Source organism: Nannospalax galili, unplaced genomic scaffold, assembly GCF_000622305.1.
Source record: "Nannospalax galili isolate Female #2095 unplaced genomic scaffold, S.galili_v1.0 scaffold208, whole genome shotgun sequence".
Taxonomy (NCBI): Eukaryota; Metazoa; Chordata; class Mammalia; order Rodentia; family Spalacidae; genus Nannospalax; species Nannospalax galili.
In genome coordinates, this window is record NW_008357998.1 from 373,890 (window position 1) to 401,194 (window position 27,305).

General features: G+C 41.4%; 1 protein-coding gene across 1 annotated transcript in view; it reads right to left on the reverse strand.

Moving 5' to 3' along the window:
- Window positions 1-14,013, reverse strand: part of Strap (serine/threonine kinase receptor associated protein) — a 25,358-nt gene extending 11,345 nt beyond the window's left edge. Inside the window, exons 1-7 of the mRNA XM_008856031.3 lie at window positions 13,624-14,013; window positions 12,838-12,973; window positions 6,168-6,249; window positions 5,163-5,235; window positions 4,375-4,471; window positions 3,560-3,697; window positions 1,883-2,019 (exon numbers count right to left, since the gene is read on the reverse strand). Coding sequence (XP_008854253.1) covers window positions 1,883-2,019; window positions 3,560-3,697; window positions 4,375-4,471; window positions 5,163-5,235; window positions 6,168-6,249; window positions 12,838-12,973; window positions 13,624-13,735 — 775 coding nt within the window. The 5' untranslated portion in view covers window positions 13,736-14,013. The remainder of the gene's footprint in view (window positions 1-1,882; window positions 2,020-3,559; window positions 3,698-4,374; window positions 4,472-5,162; window positions 5,236-6,167; window positions 6,250-12,837; window positions 12,974-13,623) is intronic.
- Between the last annotated feature and the right edge of the window lie 13,292 nt (window positions 14,014-27,305).

Genomic DNA, 27,305 nt, shown 5'->3' on the forward strand with positions numbered 1-27,305 from the left:
ATGAGATTTCATGTCCTACTAAGAGTAAGAGGTCAATAAACAGCTTGTAAATGCTACAGCAAGCAGAGCTGAACTCCACCCTCTCAATCCCAGTCTCTACCTCCTCCTATTCATTGCCTAGTCAGAGGAACGACTTCTCACCATGTCTAGAGACAGCCACCAGATGGAGCTCTTTTACATTCTCTGCTTCTTACTCTCCTGATCAGGCTGTCCAAACTCCCCAATTCCAGCACCATGAAAGATCAACACTGATATTTATATTTTAACAGATGGAATTTAATGAGGAAATAAATGTACAGATTAGAAAGGTTTTCAACTCCACTAACACTCTTATTGATGAACACTTCTCATATATAATCTAAGGCCTCAACACCTTTCCTCCATCTCTGACTATCCAGACAATAAAATACTTTTTTCTTTTCTCGCTATGTAGACTAGGCTGGTCTATCTCACAGAAATTCGCCTGCTTCTGCCTCTGAGACCAAAGGTGCACCACCATGCCCAACTGAATAAAAAAATGTTAAAGAGTAGAGGACTAAGAGCATAGCTCAGAGGTGAAATATCTGCCTGTCATTTACAAAGCCCTGGATTCAATTCTGTCCCTCCCCCTCAAAAAGGTAGGCAGACAGAGTGTGGAATGAAAATGGCTAGGTGCAAGATCCAGTATCACCAATGTCCCTTATCATAGTCCAGCACCTTGTTTATGGTATGCACCTACTCGACCCCGCCCCCAGTCCAGCCCTAGTTTGTATGTTGAAAAGAATATAGCATGTTACTGAAACACTCTAAATCCAAAGCCAATCCAATCCAAAGCCATCAATTATCCAATCCAAAGCCATCAATTTTTTTACAAAAAAACATAATACAAAGTTATCTCTTGTTCTTTGTGTATAAATTCTAGCAAGCATAGTTCTTTGAGTGGAAAACCAGGTTAAAAAAAAAAGTGGTAGTTTATAGAAACAAAAAGATTTTAAATTTTTATCTATTTTTTATTTATTATGTATACAGGTATTTTGCCTGCATGTATGTAAGCACACTCATGTGTGCAATGTCCTTGGAGGAAAGAAGGCAGCATCACATTCCCCACTGAAGTTAGGGAGAATTGTTAGCAGCCACATGGGTGCTGGGAACGAAACCTGGGGTCCTCTGCAAGAGCAGTCAGTGCTCTTAACCACTAAACCATCTCTCCAGAGGCCCCACCCCAAAAGATTTTTGAACTAAAATCAAAATTTATTTAGATTTGGGAAACACAAAAGTAGACACTAAAGCCATATCCTCTAAGTATCTATCATAGTATCACACACATTAAAAGCTGGGATTGTGCTAGCTTCAAATTAACCTTTATCAGCGGTTTCCCTTCCTCAGCATCATCATGAAAATGGCAGGAAAACCAAGACTCCAAAAAAGAACAAACAACAAATATAAAATTCTCCAAGTTAGATTCCTAAAGGTGCCTCCATTTAAACAACAGAGGTGGGGGTGGGGGGTGTCCTCCTCTCTGTTCTCTAGAAATTCTTGGAGATTCCTGAAGCAGAAAAAAGAAAGGACCCTGGGTAAATGGGGTCTTGCACCTGCGCTAGCCTCAGAAGGAATAAGTATCCTTGTACCTGTTAATATATGGTTTGTTCCTTCCCAGTACATCCTGAAATCACTGTACAATAGCATAGAACACAAGCACAGGATGAACTTCAGCTAAAAAGGTACACAGATCTACACATTTCTATTCAAAATGAATAAACACCTTTATTTTTGTACTTCTGAGCATCAAGTTTTAGTTAGCTGAGAAACCTAACAGACTATATATTTATAACTGAGGTACTCATTACTAGAATTTAGTATTTGATAATTGAATCATTTTAAAGGAGGAAAAAGAAAAGCTCACCTAATTCTTCTCCACTATTATAATCATACTTATAAAGTTTAAAATCTTCTCCACCTGCAACAAGAAATTCCTTTTCAGGATGAAGCGATGCAGAATTGATAGTTGCAGGAGCTTCAAAGGATTTAATTGGCTCCAAACTAGGAAGAAAAAAACATGAAAAGTTTAAGTGTCTACAAAACTATTAATGTTAATATTAAATTATTCCTACATTCTGAAACTCAAGTAACAATTAAATATTCATTCAAAAAATGATGCTGTCAAAACCCAAACAAACTAACATGAGCAAAAGCTATTCACCTCAGGAACATGAAGATACTTCAACAGAGGGAAATCCAAACTCTGAGCAGTCAACGGGTCTTGAAAATCAGTGTCTTGGCTAATAATAATGCACTATGGGTAATATGTTGTTTTTGAGACATGATCTCTAGCCCAAACTGGTTAATCTCAAGATTATCCTGCCTTAACCTCTAAGGGCATGGGACTACAGGTGTATATTACCATGACTGGCTCAATTTTTGAAAGTTTTTGAAGAATTTTACTCAGTACTTTTAAAATTTTTTTCTGTAAGTGTACATTATCTTAGTAACTATGAAAAAGCTTATACAGAGCATGCATGGTGGTGCACACATGCACTATCAGCAACTCAGGAGGCTAAGACAGGAGGATGGAGTTAGAGCTCTCCCAGATCTGTGATTACTGAAGGTCAGTCTGTAAAAAGTCAAACCAAACCCTGTCTCAAGAAGCCAAAGGCTGGGGAAGCAGAACACTTGCTTAGTATCTACATGGAAGGTCTGAGGTTCAATTCCCAATGGTGAAAAACAGTTAAGTCTTGCATAGTGATGCCCACTTTTAATCTCAGCACTTTGGAGGCAGCAGGTGGATCTCTGTGAGTTCTAGACAAGCCAGTGCTGCACAGTAAACCCTGCTCTCCCATCCTACAAAAGCAGTAAATAAAAACATTAAATGAGATTCACAGTAGATAATTTCACATAAGAATTATTTGAATGTTTTCTCAATTGTAAATAGTCATGACTTATCTAGTGTTACAAAAGAGCAACTTCCTGTCTTAAATATTCAGATAGTCAACATGCCAGCAAATCTGTTACCCAAATGAGGCCTGAGGTACAGCAGGACTGCACTGTACCCAAATCCAAGAAGGAGCAGTAATAGTTATACAATTTGATCGTTCTAGGCAAAAGTACTCCATTATTAATTTACTGTATATATAGAAATTCCTTAAAATATTCTTAAAAACCTTTATCTCTTATTCAGTGAAACTTAGCTCTGCAAGCACTCTTAGAGACTATGTCCAGGTTTTGTTTTTTCCCCTAGTTGCTTCATAAAGATTAGATGTTTAGACATCAAAAAAAACAAAAATCCATCACATTGTATGCTAATCTAAAAAATTAACTTAAAAAACACCGTGGTCTGAGTGTAATGTAGCATAATCTTTACAGACATCATTAAGTAACAAGTATAAATAAGAACTTTAAACTCAATTCTGCCCCTTTGAACTGATACTGCACTTCAGGATTCTATTAAGAACAAAGATGCAGGTGAATGGGTAGGTTGGGGTACAGCCCCACCATATCCCAACCGAGATCCCCAATTATTAAATGGAGGCTAATTCTCCCTTGTTACCCCTCAAAAAGAAGATGAAAAAATTTCTTGGCATACCTTACTGCACTATGAAAAGCAATGGACCGCCCGTAAGTGATGACCAGGATCTCTCCCTCAGGAATATACTCCATACTGCTAACAGACATGTTAAAATTTAGAGATTTCACTTCTGTCATTGTAGCATGATCCCAAAGGCTGCAAAGAAAGAATAGAGCAATATTTAAAATATTTTACTTATTTTTTATGTGTATGAGTGTACTGCCTGCATGTATGTGAGTGCACCAATGTCATGTGCAAATGCCCGAAGAGGTCAGAAGAGAGCACTGGATTCCCTGGAACTGGAGTTACATCATTGTTAGCCATCATGTGGTGCTGGGACTCAAACCTGGGTCCTCTGTAAGAGTAGCCAGGGCTCTTAACTGCTGAGCCATCTCTCCAGCCCATACAGCAATATTTAATCAGAATCGTAGTAAAGCAATTTTTAACAAGCAATTACAAATCACAAATTAGATACAGAATTTTTGAGTTCCCTTGAAATGTCAAAACCTTTGGTATACTATTGGTAAAAGCAACTTTAATATACTTTGCACACAACTACACTAATAAAACACTTAAGCCCTAATATGTCCTCAGTCGCTATGTCCACAGATTACATTAAGAACACCAGCACAATTAATATCAGTCATTTTTCTTTTGAAGTCTACTCTATATACTTAACAGTTAATGGATAGCCCTAAATAAATGTAACCTGTGTCAACATAGATTTTAATGTTTAGACAAATTTTTCCCAAGTAACAGATATAAAAAGTAGTTATAAGTACTACGGTAAAATACTTTTCAAACTTTAAATTATCAATGAAAAATTAGCTTACCGAACAGTTTTATCATCAGCTGAAAGAATCTGTTTATCTTCACTGCACCATAAAGCCTTTTTAATACCAGAAGTGTGACCACTAATTTCCTTAGGTTCTACAAATGAGACAATTTAGAGTGGGTATTAAAATATTTGAGTTTCTGAACTGAGCAATATGGGAACATGTTAAATGTATACAAAGTATTATTAATTTTACTGCAACTTTTCAAACCCTAGCCCAATTCAAACTTGACTTTTATTAGATACATTTAGGTTTCCTATACTGGAACAATAATTTATCTGCATGACAAAGAATCTAAAAACAAACGAACCTTTCTACATGAAGCTGAGTGAACACTCATTCCCTTGAGTGTGGTTTTCTATACAGTTTAACTGTATTCAAAGGCATTATTATGCCACAATGTAACACAAATTAGTATGAGTAACTAGTGTGCTAAGGTAGTTAAGAACATCTGCAAATGGCTGACAACCATAAACATTAACATGTGGAAACTAAGAACCCTCACCACCTCACCCTCTACACATCACTCAAAAGGCAACAATGCTGTTCTGAATCTTAATAGAACTCAGCATCATGAAAAACAGTATCATAATATATTTTTAAATTACCAAAAAGCTAAATAATGTAAGTAAACCAACACTAAAATACAGCCTGCAGAGAAAACAATGACGGAGAGCAGATAATGGACTATGGGTCTCTTTCCAAAATGTTTACTTGTTTAATCAATTAAAGCTGTGTAAATTATAGGACGTATAAGCACAAACCAACACACAAACTGCGTTTACCTGCTTCAGGTTTGTTCAAGTCATATATGCGCAACAGTTTATCCTGGCCCCCAGTTAACAAATAATTGCTATCCTGAAAATGCAAAAAAGAAAACTGTTAATATATCAACCACTTTAATACTCATTTTCCCTTAGAAATGCTAAGTATTCAAATGTAACTACCAACAAAAAGATATAACCACAGTCAAGCACTGCTGTGAAGATGCTATCAAACAGCTGCCCTTCTCAAAGCTGCCGCGCTCAGGGTTCCCATGTCTTTTTTTTTTTTGGTCTATGAGTTCAAGGCCAGCCTGGTCTACGTAGTGAGTTCTGGGCCAGCTTGGGCTACAGGGAGACCCTGAATCAAAAAAAGACCAAAAAAAAAAAGGACCAGGGTTCCCATTTCAAATACATGGTACCATAGGACTCCTGCTCTGTCTAGATCCTGCCCACCCTCCTGAGGAGTACTTCTTTGATCTCACATTTATCTTCAACCTTCTGAGAAGAGAGAATGGTTATTTGAGCTTTTAAGGTACTTGTTGCTCATGTTGCAAGAGTTCTAGCGTTATCTAAAAGTTTTATGGGATTAGCCAAAAAAAAAATCAAGAATCAAATAAAAAATAATAACACAAACTAAACAAATATAAAACCACTATCAGGCTCCATACTAAAGAACAATCTAAACTTCTTAAATTTCATTTTATTTCCTCCTTTCCATTTTTTTATTATTTTTATTTTATGAGTATGTTGCCTGCATGTGTGTAAGTGTACCAGTGTCATGCACTTCTGGCGGAGGTCAGAAGAGGGCATCTGATCTTTTGGAACTGGAGTTAAGACAGTTGTTAACTGTCACATGGGTGCTGAAAACTGAATGCGGGTCCTCTGCAAGAGCAGCCAGTACTCTTAACCACTGAATCATCTCTCCAGCCCCCTTCCCTTTTGTACCTCACCAAGATGAGAACCCAGAGCCTGACTCACACTGTGTAAGCACTATACACACTGAGCCAAAACTCCACTTTCTCATACCTGTGTAAAATCCACACTCTTGACAATGTGCTTATGAGCCAGGGTCATCAGTTCATCTCCTGAGACAGCATCCCACACTTTGCTAAAAGTGAAAATAAACAAATAAATAAACAAACATAAATATACTGTAAGGTTAAAGATAATGGTGATTTTTGATTAGTACAAAATAATTTAGATAATCTTTACATAAATGTATTATGTTTCTCCCTGGTCTCTAAGATTCCTCTTTGTTAAGATATTTAGTTTGTTTCTATATAACTCTAAAGAAAAAAACCCAAATATTTCCATAAAACTTTTAAACTTCAATTTTCTTTGACAGTGAAAAAGGAAGAATTTAAGTAAGATTCAGAATTAGCCCAGCCCTTTCACCTTATAATAATCTTTTATTAAACCTCCAAAATATTTTAACCAATTTTCAGATCAAGCCATTTTTCCCTTATATACTCACATGCAAACGCAAAATATAGAGAACTTCTTAGTATGTGGCTTTGAAAATATACTACAAAGTTTGGACCCGGATACAGATCAGATAAAATCTAAAATCAAGATGGTGGAGGGCCAGGTGTTGGTAACTACAATCCCTTCACTCTTCGGAGGCTGAGACAGGAGAATTCTGAGTTCTAGGCTAGCCTGGATTACACAGTGACTGTCTCGAAACAATCAACGAATATCTTTTCTACATTTTACTCAATAAACATTATAAATAAACATCAAGCATCTTATGTTATTCTAGACTCAGTGTTAGGGGCCCAAATGGGAGTAAAAAAGTTCCTGGGGCTGGAGAGATGGCTCAGTGGTTAAGAGCACTGGCTGCTCCTGCAGGGGATTCAGGTTTGGTTCTCAGCACCCACATGAGAACAAACGTAACTTCAGTTCCAGGGAATCTGATGCTGTCTTCTGACCTCCATGGGTACTGCACAATATGTGTGCACTTACATGCATGCAGGCAATACACTCATACATATACAATTTTTAAAAAGGTCTTTAAATTTTTTAAAGATTCCTGCTTCAACAAAAGTTTAAATTGAGGAGAAAAATATGCATTAAAAAGCGTGCTCAATAAATACAACTAAGCTGGGTTGGCGGGTCACACCTGAAATCCCCAGCATTTGGGAAGATGAGGCAGGAGGATTTGTGGGAGTTCCAAGGCCAGTTGGGCTACAAAGTGAGTTTCAGATCAGTTTACGTGGCAAACACAGAAATAACTTTGTTTTTTTAAAAAGTGCTTATGGTTATGAACACACACACAATATCAGGAAAGTCCTGAGAATCCAAACAACAAAGCTAGCAGTCTTAAGGAGTACCAAAGGAACAAGAAATCAAGAGAATTCTAGATGAGCAGCATTAATCAGACGATACTGAAGACATATGAACTAATGACTCAACATCAAATCTTCAGAGTCTTGGAGTTCTATTGAGTGACTGACTACACCTCTTATTTTCTTATTCCCACTCCAGTCTCCTCTAGCGTAGTTTAAATCTCTGGCCCCAACCTAGTTTCCCAGCTTCATTTAGTTCTGATTTTTGTCACCCTAGATTACGAGCCATTCCTAAAAGCCATTTCTTTCCTTCCCACTCCTATGTCCCTATTCATATTAAGTCTGTACTTCTGTCATCAAAGTTCTACTCATTTCAAACGCTCCATTTCCGCTAAATCTGTCTTCACTCCCAACAATTAGCCATTTCTTTCTGTTCTTCCACAGAGCTCAGCTTACATCAATCACTGTGCTTTAACTTTTCTCCTTTTGTCCATATATGTTTATTCATAGTCATAGAGAAACTGGCCAGATAGGTATGGATCACAATGACTAGAATAGCAAGATATCAAGATTAGGCTGGAGAGAGGGTTCAGCAGTGAAGAGCACTGGCTGCTCTTGCAGAGGACGTGCTCAGTTCCCAGCACCCACATGGTGACTAACAAGTGTCCATAACTCCAGTTCCAGGGGTTCAGATGCCCTCTTCTGAGCTCTATGGGCACTGAGGGACTCATGGTCACTTACATGCAGGTAATACACTCATACACATAACATAAAAAAATAATTTTTTTAAAAAGGCATCAAGAGGTGAAGAAAATGACAGATGTCCCTGAAATGTCCATCCTAGTCATTTGCATAAATATCAATAGAATGCTAGGTAATTTATCATTTGAATCTTCTAAATTTTGTTTTGTTCTGGTGGTGGCATTGGGGGTTAAACCCAGATCCTTGCATGCTGAGCAAGCACCCCACCAGTGAGCTATGCCCAGCTCTATGTCCTTCCTTTGAAATGTTAATTTAAAGTATGCTTATCTTCCAAAAACTTAAAATCTTAAGATATTGCACAGAATACGTATCCTAGAGTGACCAAAGTAATATTAACCGCAGAGCTAATATACGGCACTGCTGCAATTAACTTTTACAGATAATGAAACTCACAAAGAGATGTTAAAAAGTATGTGAGGGAACATTTGAACCAGAACTCAAATACAGGTCACCTGCCTCTGTGTCATGCACTTAGTATCACTTATAGGTACAAACATAAGACTTAGAATGTCAAAGCATCAACAAAACAAAATGTAAATAAAGCAAACGACACTACCACAGGCATGCCCTCAAAGATGTAATTCTGTTCAGCTAGCAGCACTCTCCCCACACCTAAACAAAGGCTCCACAGCAGAAAAACTGAATCTCTCAACTGTTTTCACAGTCAGTTCATTTTTTTTCAATGTATATTTTTATTGAATTTTTACATTTCATACAATACATTCTGATCACATTTAGACCCTCTCCCCTCTCTGTACATCCTGAAATAGCCTGCCCACAGGAGTTCATGCATTCTGTCATATATGTTAAGGCCAATTGAGTAGTTTATATATCCAGAGGCCTCTCAGTGTGAGTTCATCCACTGGAGCCTGTTCAGCCTATCCAGTCACCCCCTTTAAAGAAGATCAACTCTCCATCCAGCAGTGACTGCTGTCAAAAGTTCCTTGGCAAAGGTTGGGCCTCCTGCCCATTTCCCCAGTTCTATGCTGGGTTTTTGTCTGGTTTGAGTTTGCATGGGTTCTGTGCATGCTGTTACCATTGCTCTAAGTTCATATGGGTAAGCTCCCAGAACCCTGGTTCTTAAGATCTTTCTGATAAACCCCTCTTCGGAAATGAACCATGAGCCCTGGGTGGGTGAGGTTTAATATAGGAGTCAACTCCATTTTCAGATGTGACATTTTCTCCCACCCCTTCTCTCCCCATTTCAAAGTAGTTATCACCTGAGCAGTAATTCCTATAATACTGCTTTTTATTTCTTTCCTTGAGGCCTGGGAATTAAATTTAGTCAAATTTTCAAAACAAGAATCATTATAGATTTAACCACGAATTTGGGCATCCTTCCTAACAAACTTTGCAGAGAAAAATCAGTGTAAGACCATACAGCCGCAAGTGACAAGACTGCTTAGTCATTAACACTGTCAAGACCAGGTAGCAGTAAAACTGAGGTTAGCAAAAATGTGTTCACTTAAAACACACTTCACTGTTAGCTCATCATCAAAAGATTGTGACCTAATTACCATAATGAAATTTGAGCTTTTTAAATTTTTTTGCGATAGAGTCTCACTATGCAGCCCACCTGGCCAGAACTTGTTATGTACTCCAGGCATGGCCTCCAATTTGGGATAATCTCCGGCCTCATTCTCCTAAATGTTGGGATTACAGGCACGCACTACCACACCAGGTCTACTTCCCAAGCTAGTGTGGTGGCACACACCTGTCAATCCTGGTTACCTGGAATACTGAGGTAGGACTACAAATTCACAGCCACCCTGGCTACATAATGAGCTGAGGAAAGTATGGGCAACTTAGCAAAAAACTTTAAAAGGCCTGAGGACATAGCTCAGTGGTACAATGTTCACCTGACATGCTTAAGGCTCTGCGTTCAATTTCCAGTCCAGAAAAACAAAACCCCCACCCATTTACCAAATATCTACAGTCTAGAGCTGAATATTAATCCAATTTTCTGCATCTATTATAAAATCAGTAAAATTCATCCCTAAGGCCATGTTCCTAATGAACTGAGTGAAAAATAAACTTTGGAGAGAAGGGGGGGAGGCAAACACAGAAATTAAAGGTACAAATGTTCCATAAGCAAAAATCAAGATCCGTACTTTGATCTCCTACTTTAGAAATTTTTCCAGGTCATTTACTTGGCAAACATAAAGCAGTGTCTAAACCAGGAATATAAAATATGAGCCTTAAGCAATGGCACATAAGTAAAAAAAAAAAAAAAAGTTATAAAAGTGCTGGCGTCTGCTCCACCCTCCTCACTTTGCATCAACTGCTTTGTGGCTACTTCAGGTTTTGTTGGTTGGTTAGCCCTGGCTGGCCTGGAATTCCTTTTACAGATCAGGCTGGCCTGGATCTCCTTATGAAGACCAGGTTGGCATGGAACTCACAGAGATCCGCCTGCCTCTGCCTTGAGTGCTGGGACTAAAGGCATGTGCCACCACAGCTGGCCCCTCTTCCATATATTAAAAAAAAAAAAATGTTTAAAGCTTTTATTTTTAACAGATTTTATTTCTTTTTATTACATGTGTATGAATGTTTTGCTTCCATGTATGTATATATACCATACGCATTGCCCACGGAGGCCAGAGAAGGTGCTGGATCCCCTGAAACTGAAGATACAGATGTGTTGCGACGCAGGTGCTAGGAACCGAGCCAAGAATGGCAAATGCTCTTAACTGCTGAGCCATCTCTCCAGCCCTGTAACTCTTCTCTGAGAAATACTTTTATTTGCTAATTTCACCTCTCTTAACTAACCATCAACAGTGCTTCAACAGGGCGGTGGTTGTAGCTCAGCTGGCTGGCTCACTCCTTGCCTAGCATGCACAAAGCCCTGGGTCTAATTCAGAGCAGGTAAGACAGGGTGTAGAGGCACTCAGCTCACCTCTAATCCCAGAACTCAAGAGGTGGAACAGGAGGACCAGAAATTCAAAGCCATCTTCAGCTACATAGCAACTAAGAGACCAGCCTGGGCTATATAAAATAGTGCTTTGTCATGTGAGTTAATATGCACCCTGACATCTAAAGCAAGTTTTGTCCAAAAAATACTGACATGGAAGGACATATAGCCACTGCTTCTTAGTATCAAATTCTTTTAACCAAGAAACCAAGGAGCTCACTTTTAATCTCCAGGCTCTTCAATCTATTACTACAGTCTATTCATGTACAGGAGCTGTTAGCACTGCCTTTGGCCTAGCGAGATGGCTCAAAGGGGAAAGATGCTTGTCACACAAACCTGACAACCTGAGTTTGATCCCTGGAACAAAAGTATACTGACTCCTGAAAGCTGTCCTCTGATCTCTACATGTGTGTCATGACACACACCTGCCCAAACACACAAATAATAAATAAAAAACGAAAATAACCAAAAACAGTTGCCTTCATTAGTTTAAACACTGGTGGGTACTACAAACATCAAAATTATTTAAGATACCACTCATGCCTCAAAAAAGCAAAGAGAACTCCAAGTCAGTTGGATAAAAGATGCAAAACTCAAAGTAAAAACATGTAAAGTACATTGTTCTGGCAACAGTAAGGTTAGCATGGTGTAACCTGTACAGTTTAGAGTCTGATATACTAAAGATATGCTGAACTAGGAGGGGCAGAAATGCAAAGGGGTCAACAACTGAATTCCTCCTCCATTAGGCCACTGGTTCAAAGACTGAACATTACCTAAGGGAAAAAAACCAACAACCCAATCAGAAGACACTTGAATATTTTAAAAGCTCTCCAGATTATGCTAATAATGTATACCCGAAGGTGATGATCAAACTTGCAACAGACAAGATCAGAGAAGTGATGTGATTTGTTTTAGGGATGACAAGTGACAGTGATATGACGCAGGAATTGCAGGGAAAGAAATTGTAGCCATGAGGAGCTAAATGTGACCCTAAATTTAGGCAGTGGCAGACACATGACGCACTGTCCAGATAGTTCACTGATAGAACTAACCAGCCAATAACACACATCTAAGGAAAATTAAGAATCATTTAGATTTTAATCTTTAAAACCACAGGAAATAAAGAATAGCTAAGTGTGGGGGCTGGAGATAGCTCAGCAGTTATGAGCACTGGCTGAGCTTCCAGAAGACCTGGGTTCGGGTCCCAGTACCCTCAGGATGGCTAACAACCAACCATAATTTTAGTCCCAGGGGATCCAACACCCTCTTCTGGCCTCTGCAAGCACTGCAAAACATGGGTGGACTTACATGTATATAAAACAGGCATACACATAAAATATGATAAAATTAAAAACATAGTTATATTTGAAACACAGTTTTAAATATAGCTGGAGCCAGCTGTTAAAAATTAGAGCAAAAAGCATCTGATGCTTTTACTGTGTACCACTTGGGAGTAAATTCAGAGGGCTCTGTAAAGAACATCACCAATGCCCAATAGCTGCACCAAAGGGTAAGGTGCAGCTCCCTGGGTAGCAATCAAAGACATTCAAACCGTTCTGGTTTTGAGAATCAGTGAAGCAGCAGCAGCTCCTAGAACCAGGACACAGTTCTTGGTGAGATCAAGCACCATGTGTTCTCTAGATAGGAGCCGAGTCTGAATTCTATGCCAAACTGAACTTATTCTAATAATGTCACCATACAGCCCAGACAGAATAAAGTTAACTGTTTGGGTCACACTTACGCCGTGAAATCTGCAGCTGCTGTAGCGGCTTTTGTGGCATCCTTATTCAATGTTGCGCCCCAAACAGCACCTTTATGACCCAGAAAGGTTCCAATCCAGTCTCCTGTATCTCCCTGGCGTAACATAGGTTTGCCATCTAAAAAACAAGTGTAAGAGACATGAGATTTAGAAGCGCACAACTTGCAACCTAAGAGGCAAGCCTAAAATCACACTGAATAGCAAAGCGGAAAACTGGTTTTGTTCTAACTATTCTCACTGTCCTTAAACAATGGGGAGTCGTTTGGTCTAGTCCTGATGACCGAACTAAGCAACATCCAGAAATAATGACTCAGGAGCTCACCTGGTCATTCTTACCAGGAAGTATCTGAGACTCGGGGATCAGATCAGCGGCCTGGTTCATCTTTGCAAACACTGATTTAAAAACAACCCAAAGGCGGGATGCCACTGATCTGCGTCCAGACCATCTAGATACGCGTTTTCATTCTGGACCAACTAAACCGACTCCTATTTTCCTAGCTGAAAAACGAGGCTAACACCACAAAGGAGGATACAATGGGGTGAGTACAATGACACACAGAGCCCTGCTCTCTGCCTGGCCTAGTATCTCCTTCCCAGGCATCCTGCGAAGATGCGACGGTGAAGTTCGGCGTGCAGAAGGTGCGGGGCGGGTTCTTCGGAATTAGCATCGAAAACCAGGAGAGGCGCCGGTTGGGGGTGGGAGGAGCTGCCGAGGGGCGTGGGAAAGGAGGCCTCCGCGCCCCCGCGCCCGGCCCGGCCCGGACTCACCTTTGCAGGCGCTGATTAAAAAGTAACCGTAGGGCGTGATGCCGCTGAAGGCCAGATCCACCACGGGCCGCGTGTGGCCCGAGCAGGTGAGCGGCGTCTGCCTCATGGCCATGGCGGCGGCGGCGAGCGCGGCGATCCTGAGGGCAGCCCGAGGGTCGTAGTCCTTCGCCGCGGCACCTCAGGCTCCACAAGGCCGCCCGCGCTGGCGCTGGGGTCGGGCCGGGCAGAGCAACGGAGGCCGAGGCTGCGGGACGCTGCCAGGCCTGGACCGGAAGTCGGCGAAGGAAACGGCGGCCGAGGGAGAGGGAGGGAGGGAGGGAGGGAGAAGGGAAGGGGGACTGCTGGGAAGCCGGCCCGCCACGACTCGCACCGTCCACACCGGTAACGGCAGGAAGTGACGACGTGCCGAGGCGCAGCATCCTCCGGAAGTGACGAACGGCGGGTAGACGGGCGCTCCTGTTAGAAAAAAAAAGGGGGATGGCTAATGAATGGAATGCGCATGCGCGCGCTAGCTGTCGCGGGGCTTGTGTTGCTGACAGTACGCGGGCCGCCTCCCGCGCATGCTCAGTGCTGCAGTCCGCTTAGCCGGGTCTGTCTGATCCCGGTAAGCTTTAGCCGAGTCCGTAGGTGTTAAAGGTGTTGCCATGCTCTAGGCAGGGTGGTCTACCCGCCGAGGTCCACACAGCCCGGAGCCCTGCCCAGGGCAGCCCAGACCCGCAAATGGAGCCTAATTTTGGATTTTATTGAACGATGTTATTGGAAAATGTATATATGCAGCTCCACTGGGACTAAGATCCTTAGGAAAAGTAACTTTTCACATTTGTATTCCCAGCTCCTGGGATGCTGAGGCAGGAGGATTGCTGCGTATTCGAGGGCAGCCTGAGCTACTTATCAAGATTTTTGTCTCAGTAAAAACAATTCTTAAAGTAATTGCCACAGACATCCCTGCTTATTGCTAGTATGTCAGACATGAATACGGTGTGGCTTTAAATGCAATTAAATTCGGTTTTTGTTTTTTTTTTGAAGGGCTAGTATAGAAGACTCCCAATTTTTAAAATATTTGCGTCACTAAATTTTGAGCTCCCACTATATCGAAAATAATTCCAAAAATTCAATACATGCCCACTACAATGCATAGAAACACTAAAGGACTTTAGAAGGTAAACATTACTCAAAACTAGTGTTGTCCTGCAGGCAGCTTGCTCAGATCAGACTATCTGACAAACAGCTATTCTGAAATAAGACATTAAACAAGAAGCAGGAAAGTCCATCTCTGGGTGTTTGGGGGTGGGTGGGTGTGGGGTGGTGGTAAGACATTTTTGTGTGTGTTCTCTTCTTTATGCCTGCCACTGTACCAGGGCAGGGAATTTTGTACTAATAAATATTTAGTCCATACAAATGTCTGCAAATGTTTTCATCTCTTTTTTCATCAGACTATTCAAGATTAAAGTCACAACAGTGGTGGCAGTCTGAGGCTGGCAGGATCACTGTGAGTTCAAGGCCAGCCTGAGCTGTATGATGAGACCTTGTCTCAAAAGCAAAATATCTTGAATGGCAACTTGAAATACGCCTCGGTACTATTTCTGTCATACATTTATTTTACATGCTGCAGTGCGTCTGTGGAAGGACAGAGGGCAATTTGTGAGAGTTGGTTCTCTCCTTCCATTGTGTTTACTACAGTGATTTATTTTTTTCAAAAAAAAAATATATATATTTTTGTCTTTTTGAGACAGGGTCTCCCTGTAGCCCCAGCTGGCCTGAAATTCGCTATGTAGACTGGGCTGGCCTCGAACTCACAGAGATCTACCTGACTCTGCTTCCCTAGTGCAGTGATTAGATGCATGTGCCACGATGCCTGGCTAACTACAATGATTTTAATGATATCACACACATGCATTTTCATGACTATCTTTAATATTTAATGTAACTATAGGCAGAATTCTAAGAAAGCCCTAAAAAGTCCTGGTATAAACACCCTGCACAATCTGTGCCTTTTGAGTGTAGACAGAGTTGTGTGTATGATGAGAATAAACTATTTGGATGAGATTCCACTCGGTGAGAAGGTGGTGGGGAAGTCATCCCCATGATCATGAGGCATCATGTAGCAGACCACAGAGACTCTCTGCCCACAAGGCAGCATCTCACCATGCTGTGGGATGCACAAGCAGTTGAGAGCACTACCTAGATGAACTCAGCAAGAAAACAGGGACCTTACTGGTTAGGGTGGTTATCTGACAGACAACCTGAAGGAGTTTGCATATGATGTGGTGGTTTGGATGAGAGCGTCTCCCACAGGCTCCAAGTACTCAAAACATTTTGTCCCTAGTTAATGGCACTGTTTCAGGAGGTCTTAGAAGGTGTGGCCATCCTGGAGGAAGCAGTGCGGTTCTTTTTGTTTCTCCTTTCTCATTGGGCCTCGTTTTGGACTTTACAAATTTGGCTGGAAGAGTGAATGTGCATTTATGATATGGGATACAGTAAGCTGCTTTTGCTGTGAGAAATCTCAAGTACATCAGGTGAGGAGATGTGAGGGGCCCCTACAGTAGTGGTTTTTCTTTGGATTAAAAAAAAGTATTACATTTGTTTATTTAGCGCATGTGCGTGCATACATGCATACCTGTGTTTATGCGGGTGTGAAGCCCATAGCACACATGTGGCAATCAGGACAACCTGAGGGGTTGAGTTCTCTCAACCATGTGGTTTCTGGGGATACAGCTCTGGTTGTAGGCTCAGTTTCAAATGTCTTTACCCATTGAACCACCCATTTCTTTGGATTAAAAAAATGTAAAGTTCTGAGTCATGGTCTCTTGTATCCCACATTGAACTCAAACTTGCTATCATAAGGATGGCCTTGAACTTCTGATCCTCCTGCTTCCACCTCCCAAGTGCTGAGATTACAGGTGTGTGCCTCCATATCTGGTGTATGTAGCATCTGGAGATGGAATCTGTGCTGGATAGCTTTAGTGTCAACTTGACACACCTGGGTTGAGGGAGCCTCAATTGGGGAATTTCCTCTATTGGGTGGGCCTGTGGCCATGTCTGAGGGGCATCTTCTTGATGAGTGATGTGGGAGGGTCCAGCCCACTGTGGGTGGTGCCACCCCTGGGCAGGTGGGCCTGTGTTGCATAAGAAAGCAGGCTGAGCAGGGGCCAGGGGAGCAAGCCAATAAGCAGCATTCCTCCATGGCCTGTGCTCCAGCTCCTGCCTCCAGGTTCCTGCCCTGAGTTCCTACCTTGGCCTCCCAGATGAACCGTGACCTGGGATGAACTGTGGCAGCTAAATAAACCCTTTCCTCCCCAAGTTGATATTGGTCAGAGTGTTTTGTCACAGACATGGAGAAACAGACTAGGACAGAATCTAAAGTCTCATCTATGTCAGGCAAGCACTCTACCAAGTGTGATACATCCACAACCCTTTTTCTTTTGGTTTTTGAGGCAAGATATCATGTAGCTGAAGTTGGCTTTTAACTCTTGATCCTCCTGCCTCCACCTAAGTCAGCTGAGTGTTTTTGTTGAAAAGATTAGCTCTCATTTTTTAATGGAAGTGACAGAGATAGAAACAGAGATAGTGGGATAAAATGAGATCCCTTTTCACCATCATTCCTCACACAACCCTGAGAGGGAATATTACATTGTCAGGATGAATCTATGTGAGGCCTGCATCCACTATCTCTGAATAATTCGCAGGTGTGCTTTCCAACTACAGTGATTCTACTAATAGAGACAGGCCAAGGAAAAAGCCAGAAGGCCCTTATTCTTGAATTCTGTGGTTATTATTTCCTGAGAAATGTTATCATCAATATGAATATTATACTTCTCATTTATGAGGCTGGCTTGTGTCCTGAGGAGAAAATCATGGTGGTGAATTGCCTTGGTCCTTGACAGGTCAGGTGGGAAACAGCAGCCCTCTTGGAAGAAGATAGCAGCCTGGAGACAGAATATTTAGCACCTGTAAGACCAGAACCAGCAGGAATCCTTTAGTGAACCTCTGTGCATCTCTGGCAGTATGGGGCCAGGAAAACTCCATCATCACCTTAGACAAAGCCCGTGCCCTTTAATCACACAGGGCGATTTATCCTTTCTATTCCTCGTGTGAAGAGAAGTAGGGCTGCTTGAGTGAGGTTTGCAGGAAGGTTAGGGAGTGAGAAGGTAAGAATTTAGAAACTAGAAGCAAGGGGTCACCATCTGAAGGCTAAAGCCTGAGGGTTCGCTGTTTCCTCAGTCCACTGTGTGGGAAAAGCAAAGGATTGAGCACTAGAGTTTTAGCTCAGTGCTAGAGCCTTTGCCTAGCACACACGAAGCTGTGGGTTTAAACTTTAGAACAATGAGGGAAGTGGGGGAGGGGGAGTCACAACTTCCAGGCTCCTCTACACCGAGTGGGAATGATCATTTCACTGCACAGTGAAGGCAGCTGTGTAACTCAATTGTAGCGCCTTGTTTATTTAGGCTGTTGATAGAGTGATGCTTCTTAGAAAAGCAGTCAGGCCATCGACTCTGTGGTCGAATCAGAAGGCATTTGAGTAGAGAGATCTTTATACAAATAGTACTAATATAGATAATGACACTACTAGACATGGACAAGATATTTAGAAAAGGGCAAAGAGAAATACACCCAATGTGTTTGTACCACTGGTGATGATCTAAAGGAAAATGGTAGCTTTGCAATTAACACACATCCATGCCTCACACACATCCAGCTCAAGTGAACATCCAGGTCACTCAAATGGAGGAAATAGCAACTTTAGCAGGTTATAGCCCCACTCTCTCAAAAGAGAAAAAATGTTAGACACTTAGGGCAGAAGTCTGTAGCCCAGACATCTGAGGAGCACAAAAAGATATTCGATGCCTGTGCTTGCAAAGGATGTTGATTTTGGTTCTGCAGGTGTTGAAAAGAACTGAAAACTGAATGACTGCTGTAGAAAGAGAGCAGACCTGGAGAGTTGGCTCAACAGTTAAGAGTACTGGCTGTTCTTGCAGAGGACCTGGGTTTGATTCCTAGCATCTACATGACTGTTAACACCCATCTCTGACTCCAGACCCAGGGGAGCCAATGCCGTCTTCTGAACTCCATGGACATTGCACAACATGGATGCACTTATACATGCAGGCAATATAATCATACACATAAAATAAAAAAATAAATAAAAATAAAAAAGTAAATAAAATATTAAAAACAGAACTGATTGCTACAGAGGTAAAAACCTGGGGGTTCTTAGTAGAACACAGGTGAACTGGAAGTCATGCAGAAGCTGGCCAGAAAGGCCAAGCCCCCTTCTGCCTCCCTCCGGTATCACCCTCTTGCATCTCCTCCAGTACACACTAACAGAATCTAGAGAGGCAAGATTGGGGTTTTCAGGATAGAGAGATGGCTCAGTCAGTAAAGTGCTTGCTTTACACTCCATGAGGACCCGAGTTGGGTACCCAGGACCCACCTAAAAACTCTGAGTGCACTGAAGTGCTCTTGAAATCCCAGTGCTGGGGAGGTAAAGACAGATAGATTCCCAGGGCTTGTCAGTCTAGACTAATGGGTGAGTCCAGGCCAGTCTCAAAGAAACTAGGTAGATATACATGAAACCCAACACCCAAGGTTGACACAAGGTTGGCTTCTAGCCTGTACATGGACCTGCACACACGTGCACTTATACATGGACACACACACACACACACACACACACGCACACACACACCTACAAATACGCCTGTAGCAGGTATTTAGAAAAGGGCAAAGAGAAATACTCCCAATGTGGATCTAAAGGAAAATGGTAGCTTTGAAATTAACACCCATCCATGCCTCTCACACATCCAGCTCAAGTGGACATCCAGGTCACTCAACTGCTTTCTGCAGTTACCATTGTTCACTAGGGCACCACCAGCAGATAATCCTTGATTCTTTTCTTTTTCATACCTTGTATTGGTTACTTTTCTCTTGCTGTGATAAAACACCATGACCAAGGCCACTTGTAGAAGAAAGAGTTTACTGGGCTATAGTTCCAGAGGGATGAGAGTCCATCATGGCGAGGAGGCATGGTAGGAGGCAGCCAGAACAGAAAGCTGAGCACTCATATCTTTAAGCACACACAGGAAGCGGAGAAAAGATCTGGCAATTGGGCAAGGCTAGGAATTCTCAAAGTCCACTATCCTCAGTGACCTGCTTCCTCCACAAGGCCACGCCTCCTGAACCTCCTCAAACAGCACCACCAACTGGGATCAATATTCAAATACTTGGAGGCTATGGGGGACCTTTCTGTTCATACTTTTTGTTCAATTAATTGCCAACCCATCAGTTCAAGTGATTAAATAACTTCAACACGTGCCATCACTGACTCAGTTTGGGCACACATCATTTTTCACGTGATTAGTGCTGCAGTCTTCCCACTGGTACATCTGCCTCTAGTTGCATCCCCCTCTACTCTGAGGCTTTTCATACCAACTGGCATCTTCTTCCCAAGCTCTTTCTTTAATTGATTTGGCCTGGGGCCCATGGGGTTTTTGGTTTTCTTGTTTTGGTTTTTTGAGACAGGGTCTCATCCTGTAGCCCAGGCTAGACTGAACCTCACTGTATGTCCTAACATAGTCTCAGAACTCATCAATCCTCCTGTCTTGGTTTCCCAGGTCTCGTTTCTTCTCAGACCCACTGCCTCTGAGCTGGAACATTCTAATTGAATTTCAACAGCACTGAGCTCCTTGCAATTTCCCTAACAAGGGATAATGCCAACTGTTTGTATATATGTATATTTTATTATGCCCCAAGTTAAAAAGCTGACGTAAACACTAGCATACTTTAATCACATATTGAAAACACATGATAAAGCATTACAACTTTAAAGCACAACTTAAAACTATACTTTCTGATGCCAATTACATGAAGAGTATGGACATGGAATGGCAGAGGGAATTCATTACTGTGTTAAATGTGAGTCTAGGTGAGAGGGTTATAGGTTTAATTTTCTTTGGTTTTCTGTGCTTTTGATATTTTCTACACTGAAATATATCACACTTTTTGGCTGTTTTTTTTTTGAGACAGACTCTCCCTGTAGCCACAGCTTGCCTGAAACTCGCTATGCAGACCAGGCTGGAGTCCATCTCACAGAGATCTGCCTGCTTCTGCCTCCCTGATGCTGAGATTAAAGGAGTGAGCCACCATGCCTGACTTATACCACACTTTTAAACAGAAAAAATATAAATTACTGGATTTTTATTTAAATATTTTAAATCAACATGTTACTAAATCTGAATTTACTTGAGGCCTGAATTAAAACTGTTTGTTAATAGCTTAGTGAGGACTCATGTAGGAATAAAATGTTACTATATGAATGAATAGGAATTTTCTTCCTTAACCACTAGATGGCAGTCATTCCACACATATTACAGTAAAATTTGCTAAAGTCAGTCGAGCAAGGATTATGCATAATTTACAGAAATATTTCATTTTTCAGCTAACAAATTATAATAATTATTTACATTTAGAAGGTTTTCAAAACACAATAAAATATAGTTTGAATGATCAGAGTTCAAATCAACCTTTGTAAAAAGTATTTTCTATTTTATGTGTATGAGTGTATTGATTACATGTATATAAGTGCACCCGTGTCATGCATTGTCCTCGGAGGTCAGAACAGGGCGTCTCATCCCCTGGAACTGGAATTACAGACAGTTGTTAGCTGCCATGTGGGTGCTGGGAATCAAACCTGGGTCCTCTGCAAGAGTAGCAAGTGCTCTTAACCGCTGAGCCATCTCTCCAATCCCTGAAATGAACCTGTTATAAACACCTCCTGTTGATTGATGTCATCTCAAATCTTCTATTACAGTTAGCCTCAGAAACCACTTAAAAGATGGAAGAAACTCCCTGCACCATTGAATTTCCCTTTGCTTTACTGTTGCTTGTAGACAATAACCACAGGACGCGTTGCTTAGTCTAACTGGTGCAGCGTAAGGCTTAGGGCACTGCCATCCTCCTGTACACACAGCTCCAAATTGGAATCAAACTTAGAAGGGTCAGACTGAGTCCAAGTTTCCAATGTCAGAGGGTGGTGTGGAGCCAGATGTGCCTATGGGAAAAGTCCTGGTGGCACACATCTGTGCCGCAACGATTTTCAGTCTTGTCTGAGATAATGTACTCGTGGATATTATCAATGAATGCTTCAAAGGTTTCAGAGGATGATAGATTGTTTGTAAAGATTTTTAAAAGTTTTTTTATTATAAATTTTATTTGTGTGCAGGTGTGTGTGTGTGTGTGTGTGTGTGTGTGTGTGTGTGCCATGATGTGTGCGGGTGTCCCTACAGTCCAGAAGAGAGCTTTGGATCCTCTGGAGCTGGAATTATAGGTGGTTGTGAGCCGCCTGATGTGAGTGCTGAGAACTGAACTCTGGGCTTTTGGAGGAAGTGCTCTTAACTCCTGAACCATCTCTCCAGCCCCTGGAAAGATTTTTAAAAATTAGGAATGCCGTTTTCCATGACCTTTTGCATTTGGCAAATGGTGCATGTGAATGAAGTCTCAGACTCTCTCCAGGGCTTTTTCTTCCAAAGTCTGATTGCTCGTCAATCCTGCTCCTTGTTAGGCTTCACTTTAGTGGATGAGTAACCTCCCTGGCATTACATTCCACTTGGCAATAGCCAGGACTGAGGGATGAGTCAAACCCGGTAGATTCAGAGCTGTTTTCCTGCCGGATCAACCAGCATTTTGCTTTGTGACACGTGAGAGGAGTTTCTAATGTCGAGATTGGAGAGCTGGGTGTTACATTCCAAGAATAATGACTGCAGATCAAATAATATATAAGCACATAGTAATTTTTCTTTTCATTTTTTTTTGTTGTTGTTTTTGGTTATTTGAAGTAGGGTCTTCCTGTAGCCCTAGCTGGCCTGAACTCACTATGTAGATCAAGCTGGCCTCCATCTCAGAAATCTGCTTGCCACATAGTAATTCATTTTTTAAATATGTTTTTCCAATTACAAAATTCATGTTCTTCATAAAATTTCTAAATTAACCTAAATATGCACATAAGAAAATCTAATCCCTCATAATTTCCCCAACTTGAAAAAACTTTCTAGAAATGGTTATAAAACTAATTTTTGCGGTTTTTTTGTTTTTGTTTTTGTTTTTGTTTTTGTTTTGGTCTTTTGCTCTTTTTCCTATTTGTTCCAGGGATTGACCCCAGAACCTCACACCAAAGTACAGGCTCTGACCTTGAGTTACACCCTCAATTTTAGTTTTAAAAGTTTATATTAAGTAAATCTAGTATCTCTCCAATCTTATAATGTCCTTGAGTAAATTTTTTTTTATTTAGAGTTTTATTGCTATTGTGAATGATCTTAAAGACAGTAACTGAAAAAGAAAAATCAATGCGTTTGGTTTTAAATTAAATGTCAGCCTGTATCTAAGAGCATACCACTAACTTGGCATGATGGCACACACCTTTGATCCCCAAACTTGGGAGGCAGAGACAGGAGGATCTCTGTGAGTTTGAGGCTAGTCTGGTCTTCATAGTGAGTTCCAGGCCAGCCAGGGCTAAAAAGTGAGACTCTGTCTCCAAAAAACATAATGAACAAACAAAAAACCATATCACTTGGGTAAATTGTTTCTTTTTCTTGGGCTACATTTAGAGTTCACTTTTAAAATTTTTTATTAGCATATATCATTTGCACATAATAAAGGGTACAATCATGATAGTTTAATGCATGCACATGTATTATGTACATGTATGTATGTATGTATGTATGTAGAATGTGTTTTTATCATATTTACCTCCCTTTGCTCTTTTGACCCCCTCTCACGCCTGCTAATTCCCTCCTCTTCTCAATTAGTCTCCTTTCTGTTTTCTTATATTTAAAGATTTAATTGATTATTCGTGTCTGCATGAGTATACATGCACGTGAAGGCCAAAAGAAGGTATCGAGGACCCTCCTCTTTCACTCTCCACCTATTCTTTCGAGGCAGGGTCTCTCTCTGAAGCTGGGGCTCATATTTAGGCCAGGCTGGAAGCCAGCAAGCCTAGCAGTCCTCCTGTCTCCAGCCCCTCATAGCTGGGGTTACAGTTGTTTGTTCTGTGGATTCTGGGATCTGAACTCAGGTTCTCACAATTGAAGAGCAAATGCTCTTAACTGATGAGTTATGTCTTCAGCCCTTCTACTTTTATTATTATTATTAATTAATAATAATAATTATTATTATTATTATTATTATTATAAATATTTGAGTACTGTCCAGCTCAGACCCTGGACCTTTAGGGATCTCATTCTAAGCATTGGTTCTTTAGGTTGAACACAAGGCAACTACATTCACACTGCCTACTGTAGCAAAGGAAACTTAAGAAAAGATCTTTAGAAAACATTTTATATATTTGTGTGTGTGTGTGTGTGTGTGTGTGTGTGTGTGTGTGTGTGATCCAATGAGTTTCATTAGCATTGCTTATAAGAACATAAGTGGTGGCTGGGCATGATAGTGCAAACTTTTATTCCTAGCACTCAGGACACAGAAGCAAGTAGATATTTGTGAGTTTGAGGCAAGCTTGGGCTGTATAACAAGTTCCAGGCCAGGGCTACATAGTGATACCCTGTCTAAAAATAAAGACAGAAATATATAGGTAAGGGTTTATTTATAGAAGCATGGCTCTGTTTGCGGGCACTACCTTACCTATGGCTATACCACTGGGGAAAAGGTGTCTTAAGGTTCAGAATTTTATAAATGTGTGTTAACAAGTCTACCAGTGCAGGGCTGGAGAGATGGCTCAGTGGTTAAGAACACTGATTGTTCTTGCAGAAGACCCAGGCTTGAATCCTAGTACCCACATGGCAGCTAACAACTGTCCCTAACTCCAGTTCCAGAGGATCTGACAGCCTCTTCTCTCCACTGCGGGCATTGCATGAGACGGGTGCACTTACCTACATGCAGGCAATACACTCATACACATAAAAATAATAAATAAAATATTAAAAAAAGAAAGGGTTATTAAAAAAAAGTCTACCAGTGAACCCAGAAGCACTGATATGTAGCTGCTTCACTAACTCAGTCTTTCTTAGGATAACAGACACTCCTGATGTTATTTTTGCTGCTCCACACTTTTCTATGGGGCCTCAGCCAGTTAATTATCTTTGCGTGCTTAATCCTCTTAAAGCTCAGCCCTCATTGCTTCGCATGCTCTGCCACCCCATGAAGATGAAGCTTACATTTGCCCTCTACCCAGAACTGGAAAAATTCAGTACAATAAAAGAACCAGAAGACTAAATTTTGTATTAGTCTAAGAAATATGGGTTCAGTATCTACAGAATTGTGCCCGTTTCAGCCGTGAATACGTTTCAGAGCATAATTTTAACCTGAAAATAAATTTAGATGTTAATACTAAACATGAATGCTGTTTGCATTTTTTGTTTGTTTATTTAAAATCTTTTTGTGTGAACATATACACGAGTATGGTCTTCGTACCATTTCCAACCCTCCCGGTCTCCCCAATTCCTCCCACATCCCCTTGTGCTCCCTGTCGGTTTCCTGGCTCCTTGATTTTATATATATACTAAATCCATTCAGTGTTGCTGTTGGGTACCTGTGTTGAGGGCTGCCCACCTGGAGTTCGATAGTCTCTCAGGGAGCTAACCCCTTGAGAGAAAACTGATTCTCCCTCAGCATCCACTAACCACCTTCAGGTCTTCATTTTGACATGGGATCCTTTGATATTTCCCCCATCCACCCACCTTCATATCTGCTGTTTGCTTCATTTATTTATTATTTTATTTGTTTATTTATTTATTTAATTTATATTTTGGTCTTTTTGAGACAGGGTCTCCCTGTAACCCCAGTTGGCCTGGAACTCCCTTTGTAGACCAGGCTGGCTTCAAACTCACAGAGGTCCACCAGCCTCTGCCTCCCAAGTGCTGGGATCAAAGGAGCATGCCATTTAACCATAATGATTTCCTTCATCTTGTCAAACAAATGAACTTAAAAATGACACCATCTATGCCATTAATTGCTACTTAACAGAAGGAGGGCTGCATAGATGGCTAGGTGGTTAAGAGCACTCGCTGCAAGAACCCAGGTTCAGTTCTCAGCACCCACATGGTGGCTAACAACTGTCTGTAACTCCTGTTCTAGGGGATCCAACGCCCTTTCCTGGCATGGGCATTGCACACATGATTTCACTTACATACATACAGGCAAAACACTCATACACATAAATTAAAAATAAAGAAATAAAAATTTGTATGTAAGCCAGGTGTGGTGGTGCACACCTTTTATCCCAGGACTCACTTGGGGGCCAAAGGCAGACCTGGGTCCTCTGTAAGAGCATCCAGTGCTCTTAACTGCTAAGCCATCTCTCTAGCTCCAAGTTGATACTTTTATATTATGACATGGCCCATGTAATTTCTTTAACATCTAGGACACAGATTTATGACAAAATGAATTTATTCCCTCTTCAAGTCCTGATACATGACACACCATGTCACAGTGAGGACTCCTGTGATCTTCAAACTGAAAAGAGAGCGAGAAACTCTTGTTGTGGGGGCTGAAGAGATGGTTCAGTGCTTAAGAGCACTGGCTGCTCTTCCAGAAGACCTGGGTTCGGTTCCCAGCACTCACTTGGTGACTAACAGCCACCCAAAACTCCAGTTCCAGGGGTTTTGATGCCTTTTTCTGGCCACCATGGGCATTTGTATACATGGGTGCACTTACATAAGTGCAGAAAAAAAAATCCAAATGAAATAAGAAATCATTAAGAGAAGAAATTCTGGTTGTGTAATGATTGTGATTGTAATGATTGTGATTGTCAGGCTGTCTGTACCAAAGGTCTGGCAGATTTGTGGCATCAGTTCAAGTCACCAAGTCATTCCATAGCCCTTGCCATGTTTGGGAATAATAACGACACTTTACAAAGATGATTTAAATGTGTATGTGTGGTTCTGACGGTTCAGTGTCCTTGCTGCTTCCTAGTGGGCCACAAAAAGCCACTGTGCCTGTTGTTCGAGAGTCACTTCCAGTGTCCGGACTTTCCAGGTAGACACCGCCATAGCTCTTTTTCAATCACAGTTCCAGCAGCTGCTGCTTAAGACTTCCCTTTCTCATGCCGAAATTCATTTACCAGAGCATTTGGGCTTAAAGTCTATAACCAGGACTCCCTGAGCATGGTTAGCTGGGGTGGTAAAGGGAACTGAAATGAGGTAGGGACTGACATTCATTCACAGCTGGCCCTGTGGATCACCTGTCTCAGTGCTCAAAAGTCAGCACTTCATCTGTTCTTTAAACAAGGGGCCCTGGGATATCTCACCTCTACTGCCACTGGCATAGCTGGGTCCTGGGATGTACAGTGATTCAATTAAGAAACACTTCCTGGGAGCTAGAGAGATGGCTCAGCAGTTAGAGTTCTCTATGCTCTTGCAGAAGACATGGGTTCCCAGTACCCTCACTGTGGCTAACAGCCAAGGGAATCTGACACCCTCTTCTGACCTTTGAGGTCTTTGCACAACACAGGTGTACTTACATACACACAGGCAATACACTTGAACACGTAAAATAAGAATAAAATGTTTTGAAAAGAGAAACAATTCTTGAGAATTTAGGGCTGGGGATACAGGTCAGCGGGAGAATGCTTGCCTGCTATGAACAAACTCCTGGATTTGTTCCCCAAAATGCATTGAAAAGGAAAGAAAGAAGGAAGAAAGGAAATAAGGAAGGGAGGGAGAGAAGGATGGAAGGAA